This window comes from Melospiza melodia, chromosome 11 (assembly GCF_035770615.1).
Source record: "Melospiza melodia melodia isolate bMelMel2 chromosome 11, bMelMel2.pri, whole genome shotgun sequence".
Taxonomy (NCBI): domain Eukaryota; kingdom Metazoa; phylum Chordata; class Aves; order Passeriformes; family Passerellidae; genus Melospiza; species Melospiza melodia.
In genome coordinates, this window is record NC_086204.1 from 17,755,435 (window position 1) to 17,776,026 (window position 20,592).

A 20,592-nucleotide genomic window follows, 5' to 3' on the forward strand; every position below is an offset into this window, starting at 1 on the left:
AAAGGCGCCGCGCCGCGGGACGCCCGCCCGGCGGGGAGGGCACCCGGGGCCGGCGGGCTGGGGACGGCACGGCACGGCACGGCACGGCCCGGAGCGGCGCCTCCGCCGAGCGGCTCACCCCGCAGCGCTTACCTGCTGGGGAGCCGCGGGCAGCGCCGGGGCCGGTATGGGCGGGCACGGACCTGCCGGCGGCACACGGCCGGAGAGCAGCGATCGGAGCTCGGTTCTTGACTTGAGGTTCTTGGGGCCTCCTTGTGGACATTTCTGCTCCTCCTAACAAGCAGGGTATTACAGGTAACGGAAAGGAAACACATCCCTAGTTGATGAAGGATGCAGTACCAAGCCGAAGACATTTTATACAAGGTACGAAGTAGGAGTCGCCAGATGTTGGCAGATTAATAAAATTACAAAAATTCATTCCTAGAATGACTTCGTCAACAGGTTTGTGAGTAGCAGACACTTGGTTTTCTGTGGAACTCCTGCAACTGCAGGCTCGGGGTGATGGGAAAGAGGAGCGACCCAGGACAGCACCACCGAGTCACCCCCACCGTGCCACCGCCGGCACTGGGGAAAGAGGAGATGGAGGCACTGAGTCTGCAGATCCTACTCGTCTGAACTTCAGACTTCATTTCACAAGGAGACCATGTACAGAAAGAATCAACTCAAAGAACTTACAAATTACTAAGTGTCCCACTGGCAATAAAATTGTCACAGAGTTTAATACAATCACCCACAGAATTTAATACAAAAGTTGTCGCGTTTTTCTGGCAACAGTACTTCTTTTTTTCTTTTTACACTAATTTTTTCTCTTAAGTATTTCCTTGCTTGGTGATGTTTTCTAGTGGCAGGTAGGCATTACCTAGATGCACTGTCAGTGCAAGGGAAATCAAGCAAGAACTATCAACACACCCTGTTCCCACACATGGGCTTTGTAGCCAGGGCTGCATCCCAGCCACTAATCAGGTGCTGTGACCTTTTGATTATCCATAACAGGCTGGGTTACTTCAAACTGGTGGGATGTTTTACTTGAAAAATTTCCTTCCAAGTCAAGGCACTCAAATTACACACCTGCTCTTTGCTGGAAGGCAAGGGGGACATTACAAATTACCTGGGGATTTGCACAGAACCTACTGGTGACTTTGGCCTGATTTCTGCAGGGCTCTGACACGAGTGCCCAGCTGGCACAGACAGAGCTTGCTCAGCCACTAGAGTGGGCACCTGGGACTGTCCCAGGCACTTTGCATCCATCTCACTCCCAGACAAAGCTTACTGCACCCAGACTGCATGGAGATCCAGGTCACCTTAACTGCTAACTGGGCACACTTACAAGCACTAAAATTACCAGCAAAGTGGACTTTTGGGCAAAGGACTGCAAACATGACTTCCCAAACCACTTCATTTTGTCTTACTTATGTGTTGTCAGATAAATAACCAGAGCTTGCAGGAGCTTTGCAAGTAATGGCACTCAAATATCGACAGAAGCATTGAGAACAGAGGGCAGTAACAGTTCTCACTGCTTTGGGATTTAAATAAATGCAGATAAACAAAATAAATAGAGGATTAAGAGTATGGTGCCCTAAACAAAATCCTCTTTACTTCCCATCCCAAAGTGCACTGTAAAACGTGGCATATTTGTGTTGGACAAGTTAGCCAAGCAAGGCAATTCTTTTCTGTCTCTAAAGAAATAAACATTCTAAATGAAGCCATAATGAGTTTTCTGCATCAGCTGGTTTCTAACTTTGGTAATGAACTGACATTTGAGGATACAAATATAAACGAGCTATTTTACTCACACTCTCCCTTTCATCATGTTCTTCAGTTAATCCTTTGAGTATTTGAAGTGAGGCTCACACAGTGCATGCATTCCTTCTAGAGGACCTTGAACAGAAAAGAGAGGAATTTTAAGAAAATGGGTTGTGGAAAAATTCCGTGTGGAATATGATCTGTGGCCTGTATTTTCATTCATTGGGGTAAGGTAATTTAATTATAATGAAATCATGTCTGGAGGGAGATAAAGCAGAGAAGTGAATTAGCCTTTTGTTTGACTATTTGCATCCCGCTTATGGCCAAAAAGAAAAAGTTTCCAAGCCATGCAGGGAACCAAGTGAGACCAGGGCTGGCAGATCCAAGTCAAGGGGTCTGTCCTCTGTGTGTGTCTGAACTTCTGCTATCACATGAGGGGAAACACACAAAGGTCAGTGCAGGTATTGGATACCAGGGTTTTCTGGGTACTGAAAAATGTCAGTTTCCTACTGGAATCCTTCCTATCCTTTTGTTTTATCCCTAGCAGTTAAAGAGTAGAAGACAAAATGCACGGCACATGTGGCAAAGGGAGAGCACAGCACCCTGCTAGCTGTGCAGAGAGTACTGAATTTCAGCTTCCCAGAGCTAAATAAAGCCCTTGGAACCTTCTTTTCAGTGCCCTGGGCAAAAAAACCATTGGGGAAGCTGAGTGAGAAACTAACACAGGAAATTGAGGGGAAACCCCTCTCAATAAGGCGGCATTATGCAGAGTCGAATGAATCTAGCCCCGTGTAAAACACGTATTTCTTTGCCAACAACGACCGAATGTTTCAGACCCCTCGGGCCCCGAGGGAAGCCCTGCGCCCTCAGCGGCAGACGCCAGGCAGGCCGCGTGCGCCGGCGCCGCGGGGGCTGCTGGGAGTTGTAGTCCCACGGGGGCCGCGCCTTCCCCTCACGGCCCCGGCTCTGGGAGCTGCTGGTGCCGCCGGTACCCGAACCGCGGCGTGGAAGGTGCCTGCTGCTCCTCTGGGTTCTCAGGGAGACATTTCGGGGCTGGCCGCGATCGTTTGTGGTTCCTGCTGCTCATTGTGAGGAAGAAAGTAAACCAAAGAGATTTCATCCAGATGTGGCTGGCGGTCAAAAAATCATCAAGTCCATATAATGCTCAGGACTGGCAGCATGGGAGTCCAATGGGGGCACATGCTGTTTCTAAGTGACTTTTGTCATGAGTGTGGAAGTGGCATGGGTGTAAAACGCCAGGCTGCCCAGCAAACTGAATAAATGTATAGTTATGTCCAGTCAATTACTAACAACAGTCTAAAAATCCCTTTTGCATCATTTCCCTCCTAGCAATACAAGACTGGAAAGGGACCGTCCAGGCCATGGGCTTTGATCTCCTGGCATCACAACCACCTCACACAAGCACATTCACACCCAGTGCTGGCTTGGGGCTTCTCATGGGGAATCTCAGCCCACTCTGCCCTCCAGAAAGGCTCTGTCCAGCTCCTCTTTGCAGGGGATTAAGAAATTTTAATCTATAACTTAAAAAATATAGAAACAGTTTATACTTGTTTGTTCTTCTAGTAATAATCTTTAGTTTAATATTCTTAAGTGCAATATTTGATTTCTCTGTTTCTCTGATATTAACATTCTTATATAGACTCAAACATCTGAGTGACCACAGCCCTTTTGTGGTCTGCATTTTCTGATCTTGTTCCCCTTTCTTCTTTTTGTACATTCACCTTCCAGGAGAGGACATTTAGAGCTGCACCCTGGGCTGCAGTAGGGTTTTGGCAGTACCTTCTCCCCTTCCAGTCTGCTCTGAATGGCCCCTTATCCCACACTACATTTTTATCACACCTATATGGTACTGATGATTTGAGGCATCCTTGCACTGATAAGTAACTAAGGATATTCTCCACAGTTCCTGGCAACTCCTATCTACCCAGAAAGAGGAAAAATCCCTCTTACTTGTCCAGTTGCAGCTTTTCAGCACTTTAGTCTCAGAAAACTCTCCTTCTTCACTTAAGGTATTTTCCATCCCTGTCCATAGTATTTCTAGTTTGCTTGAATTGAATTTTGCCACTTACCTTTCTCCACCGTATCAACAACTTACTACCTGTTGTCCTGCCGTCCCTTCCCTACTTCAGCACTCCACAGAGGAATGAGAGACAGTTCCCAGCCCATGGACTCCAGCAATGAAGTGCCTCTCTTCAATTCATGTCTTGGCCAGGAAGGTCCTCCAGAAACCAAGCTGTGTCTTCTTCACAGTTCCCTTCTGGCCAGCCAATGTGTTCTGCATGGCTGGGTATTGTCATGTTGCTCTGAAGTTCTGCATAAAGCCTAGACAAAAGCCTAAAGATCACAATGGTGTTAAGCAAGTGAGGAGGGAAGGGAGGCAGAAAACCCCAGGCCAGAATGCAGCAGTGACTTGGTACCAGCTGGCATTCATTTTGGAGGCAGTTATGTTACTGTGTGTGTTAAACACCAAATCAGAGCACAGCAGGCAGTGGGCCTGAACTTACCCTCCCTGCAGTTCCCAGGGTGCTCTCCCACAAGGTAAAGAACAGGGTCTGTAGATGTGCACAACCTCCTGTGACATCTCCTGGCTGCCAGGCTGGATCAGTGACAGCTCCTGGCTGCAGGCTGGGGAGAGCAGCTCTGCTCAGACTCACTGACCAGGCAGGGGGCAAAAATCTGGCTTCTGTCCTGCTGGGGAGCCCCTGAAACCTTTGCTTTAGTATCCTAAGGTATGCATTACCTGACCTTTTTCTCATAATCATATGAATCTCCAGTAAGATGACTGAAGTTGCACCCTCTTCATACAGCCTAAAAATGAATGTGTACAGTAGCTAACTAGAATGCAAGGCCAGTGACACCTTTATGCTTTTACTTCCTCTTTTTTCCAAGACTGAATTGCTTAACTAAATCTTCCTGCACCTGAATTATATACACTTCACTGAGAATTTCCTGCCCTACTTATTTTGTTGTGCAACTCCTTATTGTAGTAGTTGCTCATATTTAATAAAGCTTCTGTCTAGACTTAAACTTTTGTTATTTTAAAGCTTATACTTCATATTAAAAAACCACTGTATAAAACACAGCTCATTGTGCCCATACTGGCAGTAATACCTGCCACATATTTGCCCAGCTTGTAATAATGTAGCAAGAAGCTTATAAAAAGTATTCATTTGAAATACCAGTAGTGTTAAAAGGAATCCAGCCTGATAAAAACATTTTCTATAAACATGGCTCACCCATCTCAGTGAAATAGCTACTACCTCTCTAGGAAATCTATAATGTAGCACTTGGTTGCAGGAAGTGAGGAAAATGAAAGAGCACAACATGGTGATGCACTCAGAAAAACAGTTACAGACAGAAATGTGTCAACAAAACTCAAGCAGAAATTTCAACTATATTTCAAACAATACATTGAAAAATGAGTGCTAGTTTTTTCCCCCCACTTTGCTGGGAAGCCCTTCTCCTGGGAGTGAAGAACTGACTGTCAGAAATATTCAGATTTTTAAGATTTGTAAAGCAACCATGTCTCAGCAAATACTGGCATTTTCTCTCCACGTTGTTATTTGGGTGTAACTTTCATTCTTTGCTCCGCCTTGCAGGATGCTGCTCCTCAGCCCTGGGAAAGCACCCCAGAGCCAGGGAAGGGTCTCACTCACTGCTTCTCTTTGGGGGACGTACAGGTGCTCTGGGTGCTCTCAGGCGCTGAACTGTGAGCAGAGCAGAAGGAATGGCATCCCTATGATTTGTGCATCAATGTGCAAGCTCAAAGCACGCACACAGTGCTTTGGTAGGACAGTGGTGGCCAAAACAGACTGCAAGAAAGGAAGCTCTGTTACAGGGGGCAAATGTTCCAGTCACACATTGGATGACCCTGTTTCCCCCTCTACTCTCTCCTCTGATATAAACCAAACCCAGATGCATCTGAATATGAGCAGACATGACATTCAACAGTTCTGCATTAAGATTGTAACAGTTAAACTGATCGTTTAAAAACTTACTCAGCTCTTAAATTGGTTGATGATGCTCTGATCACAGGTGCTCTCAAGAGCACATTTGCTGTAACTTGTTCTCCAACTGCTCTGGTGATCACATAATTCAGAAAAATATAAACAGTTGTTATTTTGCCTGTAAACATAATTAGTAGAGATATACCTAAATTTGATTACCATCCAACACAAAATTTTATATCCAACTACTATAAATACTATTTACTTAATAAATAATCATAGGAACACTTTCCAATTTTTATTGGTGACCATCTTTGGTTAAAACAGTATATTTCTGAAATTTTAATTGCACATAAAATAGAAATGTAATTGTGGGCTATGAGTACAGACACCTCTACTTCTAGCTTCAAATGGTAATAGGAACTATCAATCAGGGATTTTTAGTGAAATTTTTATATAGTCCATGTAATAATACATATTATGAAAAAATACTTCTGTTCAAATTAGTGTCAAAACCTACTTTTTTCGCTCATGCTGATATTAAAACCAGTAAAAATATTGCAGCTGTTAACTCAAAAAGGATTTAAAGGCAAAATCTACTAATACACAAAGAACAAATACTCATGATTGGTATTGCATGTATTATTCCCTGACATATTATGTGACTGGTACAATCTAAATTTTTCATTCCCTATTGCTCTTAAATACTTTCCAAGTCTCTTATTCTTACTATGCTCTGCAGCTGACATGTCTTACACAGCATTCCACACCATGTAAATGTGACATCTAATGGCAAATAAATGTAACTAGAGCAATTGGCTATGGAAAGCTCCTGAAGATGCAATCATAGAATACTTTGGGTTGGAAGGGACCTTAAAGACCATCTCCTTTCATTATTTTAGTTGACAGGATTTTGCAGTAACCTGAAACATTAAAAAAAAACTTAAAGAAAAGTCAGAGTTGAGTTCTGTTAGTTAATAGGTAGTAGCAGAATGAAGACGAGTTTAGTAACTTCAGACACAACACTAGGTATGCCCTAAAGCAGAGGTTTGTGTTGCACAAATCCCAAGTGAAAAAGAATTTGTGCTGATAGTTCAAGTTTCCTTGAGTGGCTTTAAAAAAGATCAAATAAGTTTATGAGACTTGAGGGAGTTATTTTCCTCCCAGCACTCCCTGCAATACTTCTCTTGGCAGGAAATACCCCTTGCAGCAAACTCAGTCTTGCTCTGAAATTCCTTTCCAGAATCCATGAGCTGTGGGTGCTGTGGCCTCGGGAGGTGGCTCTCTGGAGTGGTTCTGGGGAAGCAGAACCACTCTGGAGATGAACTCATGTGCTTGCACTAACAAACTGTATCACCACATGCAGGTTACATCACATGTTCTGCCACTGGGATCCTCTTTCTGCCTCCATGGGATGTTTTTACTCAGGCTGCCTGCTCAGTTCCTCTCTTAATTTTGCCACTGGTAAGCAAGCCTGCCAGATGCACACTTCCCAATGCCAGAGAATGCCACTTCCCAATATGGCCAGAGAAAAAGGGAAATAAAGATAATATATTAACTGAGGACACACAGTGCCTTTTTTTAGGGGGGCAGTTGAAAACAGATACTTGATAAACTCTGGGCATTTATAAAAGGATTGCATATTGGTTGCTTACCCTGAATTAACATGTCTATGAGATGGGTGAATCATGTTTTACTTGTCCAGGGTGTTACCTATCATTACCAGAGTCCTGACACTCAGATCCCCAGTTCATGCAAGCATCAAGTAGAAGGATGGCAAAGACAGGAGAAAGTGAAAGGACATCCCAATCAAGCATTCATTTTGTTGAACTGTTATTTAGATAACTACATACACATTCAAAGTAGCAATGTAGATACAAATTAAAGAGTAATACTTTTGGTATTCTTGTGATATTGCTGTGTAGACCAAAGCATTAATACACCACTAAATCTAAGTGAGGTCTTTTTTTTTTTTTTTTTTTTTTTTTTTTTTTTTTTTTGCCTTCAATTGAATTAAAACACCTTGGTGGGGGAAGAATTCAGTTAACCAAGCCTTTCCAGCACTCCAATTTTCTCTTTGTTGCCCTAGTCAGCAGTAATTTTTCCTGGAACTTACTGAACACACTCAGAAGATACCACACTGCTTGCCAGGCTGTTGAGACCTTGCTCCATTTGTGTCAACATAGCTACAGCTGCGTCCTCTCTGATCTTCCACAGCACCTTGGAAGCAAAGGCAAAGGAAGAAGTCTCTGATAACAACCTCCCAGCAATGGCAAACACCTGTTACAGTGGTTGCACACAGATGGAACAGATCACTGACCTCCCTCCTCAAACTCCAACCTTCCATCCTGAAGAGTTTTTGTGCTGCAGCCTTGCCATCAGACTACTGTGTTTCCACTGTGTGCTCCATCACAATCTAGACCTGTGAGCTTGGCAGCAGTAAGAAATGTGCAAGTTTGCCACTGGCTCTTCCATTCACGCTTAGTGACAGCAGCTCATGTCAATGAACTCCACAACTATGTTTCTTTAAAGCTTCAAAGCAAAGAGCCATACACACACAATTCTTAGGAATATGTTTTTGCAAAGACATTGGTACTTGACCCTCCAAGGGAGGGAACAGCACAATGAAGCTGTAAGGATTCTAAAGGAATTTTTACTGGCTTCGAAACACTGGTGGGAACTGATCCTAATGATGTCATAGAAACCTCAAGCTGTTTTTATCCCTCTGAGGGACTACACTCTTTGTACTAGTCAATTACAAAAATAAAATACATTTTCAGTATATGCAAAGTTCCTTCAGGCATCCCTTTTTGTCATACAATACCCCTTCCCAAATCCAAACAATAAAGAGGTAAAAATGTGACTAGATCTCAGATTTAATTCATACTTTTATTCATCATCAAATTCAGAAGTTAGAAAGGGAAGATTTCATGAGATCCTGTCTTGCCTCTAGGTACCCATCTTACACTTCTAAAAAGATCAACACTTCACGTAATCCCTACGCAAGATGACAAACACTTACTGTCTATAAGGCATTTAAACACCCTTGTGGAGTTCCAACCCTTTTACTGCCCAGCTTGAAGCTAGGGGCTCATATTTTACCTACCTGTTAAAGAACTTAAATCAGTCAATACCTTGTGAAAATACCTTTCCATTAAAAACATTTTTAAAATGTATGCAAGACCCACACTTGTAAAACTGTGGTGGTCAAACTCTTTTTTTTTTTTTTAGTATCATCAAACAGATCCAGATCAGCTATATGCACCTCAGCTAGAGAATGGAATTGGTTTTTTACGATTTTCTTATGGAATGGCTCCTCAATTCTGATCTGGGATAAGTCCTCCTTATGCAGGAAATCAGAACAGATTTGAATGACACCTTCAAATCTGTGGCTCAGCATGCTGTGCTTGTTTAGGAGCTGTAGTAAAAGCAGAAGACAGTATTTTCACAGGTTTTTTTAGCTGAGCTTTAGAAAAAGTACAAAGGTCTTTAAAATGTAATGTAGCAGTGGTACCAGGAAACCAAGAACACAAGACCGCAGGCGCACAGCAGCAGAAGCACAGAGGCCACAGCTTGGCTCAGACAGTGGGAAGAGGAGAAGCTGCATTACAGAGCAGGCACCAGAACCTCTCCAAACACCACTTGCAGAAAAAGCCTCAAGACAAACAATGCCAAGACCATGAACAGTCTTTACTTCTATCAGTTGTTTCACAGCACAATGAGACACAGCACAAAGTTTGTACAGCGGGATCTGCAGACAGTTTAAAAACAGGCAATTATCTTTAATAAAAAGCATTGAGTCTGAATGAAAATAAAATGAAGACAAACAATACTGAAGCTAATGATCGCCTTGCTTGCTTTTGATTGTCTAAGAAGTCCAAGACTTCTCATAGTGCCTTTAATGTTCTCCACATCACCTTCTCCAGACACCCTAGTTAGTGTAAAGCTTACTGTGCCCCAACTCATATGTGTAGTAGGTTTCACAACCTCTTCCTCTTGCTCTCAAACTCTGCTCACACGTGGGGAGGTGCAACAACTGTCATCATACAACATTCTGATTCACAAAGAAGCAGCACAAGTGTTGTACATAATTTAATTTGCACTTCCGTATATAAATGTTTACTATTGCACACTATTGCAGCACTTAAAAACATCTAATTATTTGCAAAAATTAGTAAAATACTTTAAAGGATTTAAAAATAAGGGTTTTAATGCAACTGACAAGATAATAAAAAAAGCAATTTACTTAATGAGATACAATCCTTTATGTTGGAAATGAAAGTTACATACAACTAGAGTACAATTAAAATATACCATATAGTTCAACACTTAATTCCTCAAATGTGTAAAATTAACAAGCTTCTACTGTCATAGATATACAATTTTTCCATATTGTGAAAAGGATTTTTCAAATTAAATACAGGTAACATAATATTCTGTAGTTATATTTCATGACTGTGTTTAAATGAGAGGGTTGTATAATACTCACATTGTCAAATGTACTCACTAATGCCTTGGAAATTGCACACTTCCCCTCCTTTTCCAAAATAGAATCTCATTTCCATACTGAAGTCTATTATGCCATATTGGAAAAGTGTTTTACTTTCTAACAGGATTTTCATAAAATTAAAAAATAGCATAATATCATGGCATTATGATGACTTTTCCACTTATGCCCGTGTAGAATTTAATCTGGATATCAGACAGACATGTCAGAACCAATTTCCTAGACTTTTGTCTTATTGTACACGCAAGATGAATGATTACAGTATTTTACAGAACAGAAAAATCTTTGAACCTTTCTAGAACTATAAATGTAATGATTAAAAATTAAAATCATAACAGAATCAAATTGTGATCTTCAACATTTATTAAAATCTTTTAAAGTTCATAAACGACAACAAAGTTACTGTAGAATTTATCGCATACAGCTAGCATACAGCAGCATGTCCTTGGTCTAAATGAAATACAAAAGATTTTAACATTTTCATACAAAGGATTTCTTTAAATTTATTAATGTGACGATATATCTTTGTTACATAAAATTTGCTACAGCAAAGTATCTTATACTTTTCTTGCATGTATGTAAATATGGGTGGACAAAGACTGCATTCAGTGTCAGCCTCCTAATGACGTTGTGCAAAAATGCTCAACAACCTAAACAGACAGAACATTGGGTGGTATGTTTCATACTCTTTTGTAAAATGTCTACAAAGGCCTTTCTTTTAGGAGCGTCGTACAGATTAAAAGGAAGGAACGCCAGCTGTTTATTTGCACTGGCATTCAAACAAATCCAATGGCTATGTATCAATATAGCTCATTTTTTAAAAAAACAATTCATCCTTGTATGCATGTAAATTTATCATAAAACATGAGTCTAGTTTAAACTTTTAGATGTGCTGTTTTAAGACAGGTCACTGAGACAGCCAGAACCAAGTGTTCAAATAAAACTACTATGAATAAGTTTAAAAGCAACCCCGAAAAAAGTGCTGAGCCGCTGATTATTAACATTGAAATAAATGTGTAAAAGTGCCCAAAGCTAGCACATGGTAGCAATACCTTTTAAGTCAGTTGGTGAGAGTATACAAAACATAATTAAACCCAAATACTTGTATCTGTGTGACCATACATTCTGATTGATTGAAAGAAAGTAGGTTAGAAATGAAGACACAACGCAACTAAAATAAACTCAGCTGTTGCAGTTTTTAAACTTGATCTCTTTTCTTCATGAATGAAGTGCTGTAATTAAAAAGAAAATGATTGTAGCAGTACTCCATCCTCAGTTTACTAATATAGTATACCAGAATAAAAACTTGGCAATAACCTCTTATTCTTAACAGCTAACAAAAAATAACCGTGTTCATCCAGCGATGCATCTAGAACATTATTTTGCATTTGCTAAACCATTTGTTTTTCATAGCTAATGGCAGAGCGCATTTTGCTTTCTGTGGCATGATGGTTTTTATTCTAATGGATGCCTTTTTTAGTCAAAAAAGGCTTGAAGCAAGGAATACTTTGGGAGCCGAAACATTGGCTACTTTTAAAAAAATAAGAAAAAAACAGAAGAAGAAAAAGTGAATCAAAATGAATTCTCTACAGTACTGACCAAAACTTCCTTTAAGAGTTTAGGGTTCTTGATCTTAAACAAGCCATTTCACACCTGCCAACTGAAATGCTGGTAAGTTGACTTGGTTTAATATGGTCCAAAGTCCAGACCAGGTGGAATTACTCCCTCTGACGAGACTGCAAGCTCTCCATGGTACAGTCTGGTTATGGCAACCCGCCTACTGCCTAGGTGGGAAATACAAAGGAAGGAGGCAGTGACGAAAACTGCAGGGATGTAGAAAACCAAGGCACGGGGTCTAGCTACTGTCCCCTACTTAAGCCATCCAATTGATTCTACTGAATTTTGGTCAGCCTCCAAGAAGAAATGTTTTTAAGTTAATTTAGCAGACATTTATATGGCGATAAATACTACCTTCAAAAATGCTAAAAATGTTGGCTAGGTTTAGTCTGAGCTACTAAAAAATTATTATAAATTGTAGCATCAGACACAAGACAGACATGAATTATTGGCTGGCACAGACTAGAAGCAACATTTATCTTTCACTTCAGTCTAAATCACACTAGCCGCAACACCTTCCATTTCACTCACACAAATAATACATTAATTCAAAATAAAATGGAGCATTCTTGGGTAAAAAACTACTTCATTTCAAAGGGGGAAAATGAACAATACACAGAAACAAAGAACGACAGAAACCAAAGTTAAGTAGGAAAGTGGTCTATTATTCTGTGTTACTGCACAAACAGTGCTTGCTTAATTGTGCCTAGTTAGAAGGGTTGGTGCAAACTGCACACATGGAAGATGGCAATAAAGACCTCAGTCAGCTTTGTGGAATGAAGTAACTAGGTAACTGTTTTGACATATGATGGTCTCAGCTCCACCTCATCTGTTAACAGAGTGCAAAGATCCCAATGTGAGCCCTGATGTCATCTTGTCCTCTTACTCCTACTAAAAATCAGCAAATTCTTTTGCACATTTTTCTGTTAGAGAAGCACGAATATCTTCTTCTTCATAGTCATCAAAGTTGCTGGTATCTCCAGGACCTCTGCACTTTGGTATGAATGGAGCTTCTACCTGTATTGGTAGGAAATACAAAAAGGCAAATGAAATGTTACTGGCCAAATACCAATAGATTTAACATTGTAATAATGAGCACAGCAATACTCCCATTACTTCTCACATCCTGCCAAGAAATCAGGTATTTCAGATTTAAGTCGTGGCACAAACAAAACCAACCTAGGAAGGTAGAGACCTAGATGTGTAAATCTAAATTGGAAAAGATTAATCTCTTGCTGACAGACTCAAAACAAAGATTAGTCCCCTCCTCGTAGAGGTGATCCTGCTCCTTCCAGCTCATTAGCACAGGACATGGAGTACATTGATTGCCACCATCACCACACAAAAATCTTAGGAAAGGTTGGAATGCCTCTCCCTCCTACTTGAAAACAATCTTCTATTTCCAAATAAAAACTAACCTAATTCAAGTGGAAAAGAATTTGTTCTGCATATTTTATGAAGTTTCTCCTAGGAGCCAAGTGAGAAGTGAAGGCCTTCTAAAAACTAGGCCACAATGAGACACAAGCAATGACTTGAAGGAGTCACTCAAAGACTGCACTATAAGGTAAGCAAAATTACAAAAAATTATGCAGGTGATGCAAATTTAAACCTGGAAACACAAAGTAATCACTATCTTTCTCCCAAACATCTCAAGGAGTAGGTGTGCCAGAGGCAGAATGGTGGGGAGACAACGAAATGGGGCAGGCACATCTCCAGCTGAGGCAGAGGATCACACCACACTGTGCCCCCAGGTTGATGCTGATGGTGGGGATGTGTTGCATGTTTAAATCAGTAAATTAAAGAGGTACAGCACAGACTAACAAAATTAAACTCCAGACTGTGGGCAATACCATTATACACTGCCAAGAAATAACAGTAACTTGTGCATTTGTGCGTGCAATTGTCACGGATATATCCTCTTATTCTTAAAACAAGATACATGTTTCAGTGATTTAGCCTGAGTGAAGAACACAGTCTGTGTACATATCCAGCCTACAAAGGCACACATGACCAGTATCTGAATTCTGTCTGTGTCTTCTTAAACTGATTTTCAGTTACTTTATTACAGCAAAACTCAGAGCACAGAAAATATCTCATTTACTGCTTGAACTTTAGAACACTTTCAAATGAGACACAGCATCACCAGCTGGGCAAGGGAGGGGATTGTCCCTCTCTGCTCTGCACTGGGGCAGCCTCACCTCAGTGCTGGGGGCAGTTTTGGGCACCACAATGTTAGAAAGACACTGAATTATTAGAGTGTCCAGAGGAGGGCAACAAAGATGGTGAAGGGCCTTGAGGGGAAGCCGTGAGGAGCAGCTGAGGGCACTGGGTCTGCTCAGCCTGGAGGAGCCTGAGGGCAGAGCTCACTGCAGTCACAACTTCCTCGAGAGGGGAACAGGAGGGGCAGGCACTGATCTCTGCTCAGTGACAAGGACAGCACCTGAGGGAATGGCCTGGAGCTGAGGCAGGGCAGGTTTGGGTGGGATATCAGGAGAAGGTTCTCCACCCAGAGGGTGTTTGGGCACTGGAACAGCTCCCCAGGGCAGTGGTGACCACACCAGCCTGAGAGGTTCAACAAGTGTTTGGACAATGCTCTCTGGTACATGGTGTGACTTCTGGGGTCCTGTGCAGGACCAGGAGTTGGACTGGATGATCCTTGTGGCTCCCTTCCAAATCAGCAAATTTTGTGATTCTGTATCCAAAATATGAAGTAATTGACTGGTTTACTTATGACAATAGCATTAAAAAAAACCCCTCAAAAAAAAAAAAAAAAAAAAAAAAAAACCCAACCAAAAAAACCCCCAAAACCAAACCCCCAAACATAAACAAACAAACAAACAACAACAAAAACAAAAAAAAACCAAAAAAACCCCAAAAAACTCCAATAAACCCCAAAACCATTCGCATGACATTAGCTGCTAACGGAACACTAGGTTTATTCAAGAGAATACATGCTGTAGTAACAGCCACTGTGAAAAACTAGTATAAGTCTAATGTTTATTGCTGTATTTCTGTGACTACTTGAATGACATTACAATCCATGCTGTTGATTCAGACCCTATTACAATATTTATTCTTTATAGTTGGAAGCTTCAAACTTACTCAGTATCAGTTTTCACAACCTTTAAATTTAGTAATAGTTATTCTGACTCTACTACTTCTTAACATTTAAAAATATTTCTTATTTATGTGGAAGTAATTCATTATAGCAGTACACTAGCAATGCTAAGAGCATTTAACACAGTATTAAAACACTGTTAATATTACGGGGCCTGGGTGTTCCCAAACAGCATACTGGCAAATGAATCTTGCTGCATATAATGCCTCCTTGCAAAGAGCCATTAAGAAAGTGAAGAGCAGATAATTAGAATTCCACAATGGGGAATATTTTCTTAAAAATATCTATACTTAGTGCAAGGAATACAGGATGCATTAATTGTACCCTGTCTTCTAGTAATTAATACATTAGTGAATAATTCAACAATTGTACTGTCAGTTTGTGTAGCCAAACAACCAGTTTCCTTTTATAAACTATTGTTAGTATTCAGGTTTGGCCCTTAAAATACTGCTGTTACAGCAGCAAGTTCATGCCTCTATAGTCAAGACTGTTCGCATTTCAAATCCAAACCAATTTCTTTAAATATTATCACTTATCTCTAGCTTTTTTTACAGAAAGAGCAGGTTGCTTTAGGAGAAAAGAAAAAGCTCTAGCTTTGGCATGAGCTTCTCCACACTGAAGTTCAGTCTGAGTGCTGGCTGGAAAGGAAAACAAATTCATTTCTGCTGTGGAGGAGTATTTATAGATGCCACTATAGCAGGGGTTAAATAAAAAGTGAGAGAGGCAGGAGATGCCTTGTCCTGAGATAATCCAGAAATAGACTAATGCACAACATGTGTGTTAAAGAGAACGTGAATGTACACAGAGGTCCAGGCTAGAATACACAGAAAAAGAAACATAATTCAACCTATACATATCCTTTGGAACCTTAAAAGATTAAACTACTTTCACCCTTTCTCAATTAAGAAGTCACAGATCTAGGGAATGGAAATTAAACACAACAATTAGAAATTTTACTTCAATCCTTTAAAGACTTGTAGTAGTTTTGATCAGGAAGGGTCTTACCTTTCTCTGATAAATGGCAATCCAATCTGTAGTTGCAAACCACTTGTGATTCTTTATGTCATTTACACCATTCTTGAGATTTCCATATCGTTTGGTCAAATCTACCTGGAGTAAATTTCTTAGAAGATCCTTTAGGTCTGAACTGAAGTGTGATGGGAACCTCACCTAAAATTATACACCCATAACATTAAAAAACATGATACAAATTTGATTCTTTCCCCTGTGAAGGGAAACAACTTGACATAAAGGGAAACAGCAGGGCAATTTTCTATCTTTCTTCTAAAACCAAATCAAGCAGGAATGCATGAAGAGAGAGATGATTATTGTTGCACATGCATTTCTGCTTCAAAAAGCCTTCATCAGCAGCATTACATTGCCCATTTATGATTTCTTGAACTGGAAGTTTCTAGAGGGCAAGATATTAATTTAATTTAACAGTGATCTAAAAGCTAAGTTGAACTTGGTGTTTTAACAACACATCATCTCAAGAGAGTCTCAGCTATTTTCTAGGTATATATTTTTAGATTATATTATATATGTATACATCCAGAGGATACACACTATATAGCATATATATAGCATATAAATACATAGATATTATGCTCTGAAATAACTGTACATTCAGCAATCATATATGAAAAGTCAATCTGGAACTTCATGCTGTACTGCAATCTGTTTCTCATAACTAAATGCACCAACATCAGAAGCCTTACATAACAGCACTATTTGAAGACAGCACACTAGTGACTTGCAATTCATTCAAACCTGGCTAAAGGATATTTGAGGATGATTCGTGGGATGTAATTACAAAGGGTTTTTCTAACAAATGATCTACTGACACCATTTGAGTTGGCAGAGAGAAGGAAGGGGAAAAGAACAGGCAGAAAGCTGTATTTGTCATCCTCATAGTCTCAGTGTTTGACACTCCCGATACTGAGCTGATCAGTTATGATGTAAATATAGATCATGGAATTACTTAACATAAAAACTTTTAAAAAATCAAGAAGTCCAGTTATTAAGAACCCTGCTTCAGTTTACCTACCAATATAGTTCTATTGTAGATTATGAGAAATTCACAGGTTTAATGACTATACTATCTAGTCCACTGAGAAGTAAGGAAATATTAACTCAAATTTTTATGTAGAGAACTATGCAAATGAGGTAGAATAAATGAAAGACCCTAGGTTGTAAACAACTGCTAGCTGAGGAGGACTGAATTATGGTCTCCAGAGCTGATGTCCAGTACTATTTCTGCTGTAGTCCATCCATGGACTCAGTAAAAAAGGTAGATAACCTTTTACAGATGTCAAGCCAATTAGATAAAACTACAAAAACTGCCTAACATTTTGTTTTTAGTTTAGAAGAAAAAGATTTCTTTAAAAATATGTCCTGGTAAATTAATTCCCATATATTCATGGACACAGCTGAAGCTTCACAACATTAAAGCTTTCAAAAAGCAACCACCAATCACCTTCTTTATTAAATAAGAATCAACCTCAGTGCAGGGCACCACAGGCCTACTGAGGTACTGCCCTTGATTGGAATTACAGAGGCACCTGAGATGCAGCACAGCATGTGTCTGTGTAGGGAGGCAAGGAAGGGAACAACTGTAACAAATCAAGTGAGCACAAAGAATCAACACTGGCTGGCAGGGGAAACAACAGAATGACTACATTCTGCTGCTATCCAGCACTAAGAGATATTAATGAAAAATAAACTGGAAACATTGGATACACTTTTCAAAAATTTTATATAACAATGAAAGCCAAACAACTCTAGACATGTCTACCTATAGGACTGTGGAAGTAAAGAGACCTAGGAGTGATGGAAACTATTCAGGGCTTCTCAAAAATTGCAAAAAAAAATTATAGAAAATAGCTAGGCAAATTAAGCACACTGCTAAGTAGTTGTTAACAGTCGTTGGATCACTTTAATCCAAGCATAAAAGGATATAATACCACAATGTCTGTAAATTTAGTAACTTGCATTTTAAATTTGAAGGCAGGGAACAGATTTTTATAACTTTGCTTTTCAAGTAACAATGTCTGTACTTACGAAACGTACATTACATACTTCTCCTAGGCCCTTTTCAAATTGCTCACTGTCTAGAGGCCAGTGAATTCTGCATCTCCTCCACCAAAACCCAGGGTCTATAAAAACAACTGTGTTTGTGGAAACACCCAGAGCCTTAACCCACCTTGCCAGACACAATCTTCTCGTAAATTTGAATGGGCTGATCTGCAAAGAATGGGGGATATCCAGCTGCCATTTCATAGATTAACACTCCTAGTGCCCACCAATCCACTGCCTTGTTGTAACCCTGAATGAAATGAAACATGCCACTGTTAGTACAGGTTCTAACACAGCTTAGGATTTTCACTATAGATCTATGTATTTATGCAATACAAGGAAAGCAAATACATTTTTGTTCATTTAATGCAGAACTTACAACCTGACACCAACCAAACTGGCATTCACAGATTCCAACAGCAATACACTTAAAACCTAACACAGCAATGACAGTGAAATAGTGATGGAAATAAAGCATTTTGCACACATTCCTGTGATGAGTGTCAGTGATTTCTTTACACTCCTGGGTAAATGGGCACAGCTTATTTATTTAAAATCAAAACAATTTTTTACAGACTGGTAATTCTTCAAAGCTTAAGGAAATTTCATTACAACAACATACATAACATTTCCTATATTGTACACTGTCACCATTTTTTTTGATTATCCACATTTTGGAACATTCAGTTTCATATGTAGTTAACCAGCTACAAGAGCTTAGAAGTTTAGTTATTTAGCTCTTAGAGTCATTTATGATCTGATCTTAAAAGCCTGATCCTTAAACCATTAGTAGGTGCTATTCAATGTTATGAAAGGCAAAGAAACCACCAAACCCATTAATTTCATTTATGTTCTTTGAGATTTTTTACAAAGCTCAGGGCTGAGACTCAGTCTTTCAGGAAAATCCATCGTGAAGACATTGCAGTAGATGCATTGTAATTTTTTCTGCTGTTTTAGCTGCACAGGGGGAAAACATACAAACAACAAACTTTTTTCCCCCAAACAAAGTATTTTTTTTCACTTTTGATGATCTGTAAAGGGTATTTAATTAAAGCACATGTTAAATGTGTACTTTAGCATTATGCACTACGACTGTTTTATAGCATAAGCAGTTCTATATTTTCCATTTGCCAAACAAACAGTGCTGCAGTTGAACAGCTATAGGATAAATATTTCTTTTTTTTAATGTTGGAACGCGATGCAAGTAATGGACACACAGATCTACAGTCAGCTTAGACTGCATGTGCTTTACATGTAAAACCAGTGGATTGTCATGTTTGATTTGATGTCAAATGCCTTAAACCTGAAACTCTGCAACTAGTTATGTAATGACTACTGATTCATCACATCACAGTTCTTGTTACCTCTGGAGTTCTTGTTCTAGTGTGTTAACACTTCAGAATGTAATCACTCAGATCTGTTCTTCTGATAAGGATGTTAGTTAAATAACCTAATGACAGTTTCTCTAAATCTCTTTCCTCACAAGTTATGTGGCAAGCATATGTAGAGAGTTTGGTACAGTTATGAGAAAATTCCTTATCTGGCATAAGTTTTGGCATACTAAACCAATATTTACAATGCAATGACTGCATTTTGTGTCATCTGTCAATTAACTAATCAAGATTTAATTTTTGGAAGTATCAGCAACTTTTTATCCCTCAGAGCTTGATAACTGGGTGAGAAGCTTTAACTACATCAAATGCATGGCTGAGTAACAAGACAAAGTACCTTGCTGAGAATTATTTCAGGTGCCAGGTATTCTGGAGTCCCACATAACGTCCAAGTTCTGCCTTTTACTCTTTTTGCAAAGCCGAAGTCCGTGACCTGTCACCAGAAGAAATAAATTGATTGTAAGTGCATTGGTGCAAAGAAATTTAAAAGGAAGTACTTCAGAAATATTTTGGAAAGCCATTTTTTTACAGGGGAAAAATTTATTTCTCAAAGCACATAGTATCATATACTTTATTAGTCAGTCTTCCTGGAACTTCTAAGTCAGATAAATAGGGCTCATGATGAAATTAATAAAGAACACAAAATATGTATTATCACCCCGACATCAGTTTCTATTTATAATTTAAAAATCACTAGAAACTATGGTTTACTAATCTTCCACATGTACTGCAATTACATTATTATTTTTTGTTATATTTTAACATCAGACTGTTTGTCATGCTGAAAATTTGAAGAATATAAACAAGATATTTATCTTTTCCTTTAGTTAACAAATAAATGAATCCCAAAAAGGGTCAATATATTCTCCAGTCTTGTAAACTTTGAATTTTATTGCATAAGTGTATAAAGGTCATATGTAAAATTAGTGTGGGAATAAGACAACATAGAAGAGGTCTTCCAGTAACTTCTGATTCTGAGTATCTTTGAAAGCATTATCAGAGTCATGTTTGTTTATTTGAGGCCTGGGGGGGGAAATGCAGCAATAACTGCATTCACAAATGGCAAGTACTTGAACATTATAAATTCCTCATTTCACTTGTCATGTTTTCTACAGTAAGTTTTCAGAACTCTGTATGCAATATCATACTGTCTGTGTTTTTACCTGGACCATA

General features: G+C 39.5%; 1 protein-coding gene and 1 long non-coding RNA gene across 5 annotated transcripts in view; one reads left to right on the forward strand and one right to left on the reverse strand.

Moving 5' to 3' along the window:
• The first annotated feature begins 143 nt into the window (after positions 1-143).
• Positions 144-771, forward strand: LOC134422793 (uncharacterized). The gene is made up of 2 exons (XR_010028942.1): positions 144-363; positions 442-771. It is a non-coding gene; the product is annotated as an uncharacterized LOC134422793 (long non-coding RNA).
• Positions 772-10,563: 9,792 nt separating this feature from the next.
• PRKACB (protein kinase cAMP-activated catalytic subunit beta) overlaps positions 10,564-20,592 on the reverse strand; it is a 78,218-nt gene continuing 68,189 nt past the window's right edge. For all 4 annotated transcript variants that reach the window (XM_063165821.1, XM_063165819.1, XM_063165818.1 and 1 more), the window contains 4 exons: positions 19,757-19,852; positions 18,156-18,278; positions 15,959-16,123; positions 10,564-12,852 (listed from right to left, as the gene is read on the reverse strand). In XM_063165821.1, coding sequence (XP_063021891.1) covers positions 12,727-12,852; positions 15,959-16,123; positions 18,156-18,278; positions 19,757-19,852 — 510 coding nt within the window. In that variant the 3' untranslated portion in view covers positions 10,564-12,726. The remainder of the gene's footprint in view (positions 12,853-15,958; positions 16,124-18,155; positions 18,279-19,756; positions 19,853-20,592) is intronic.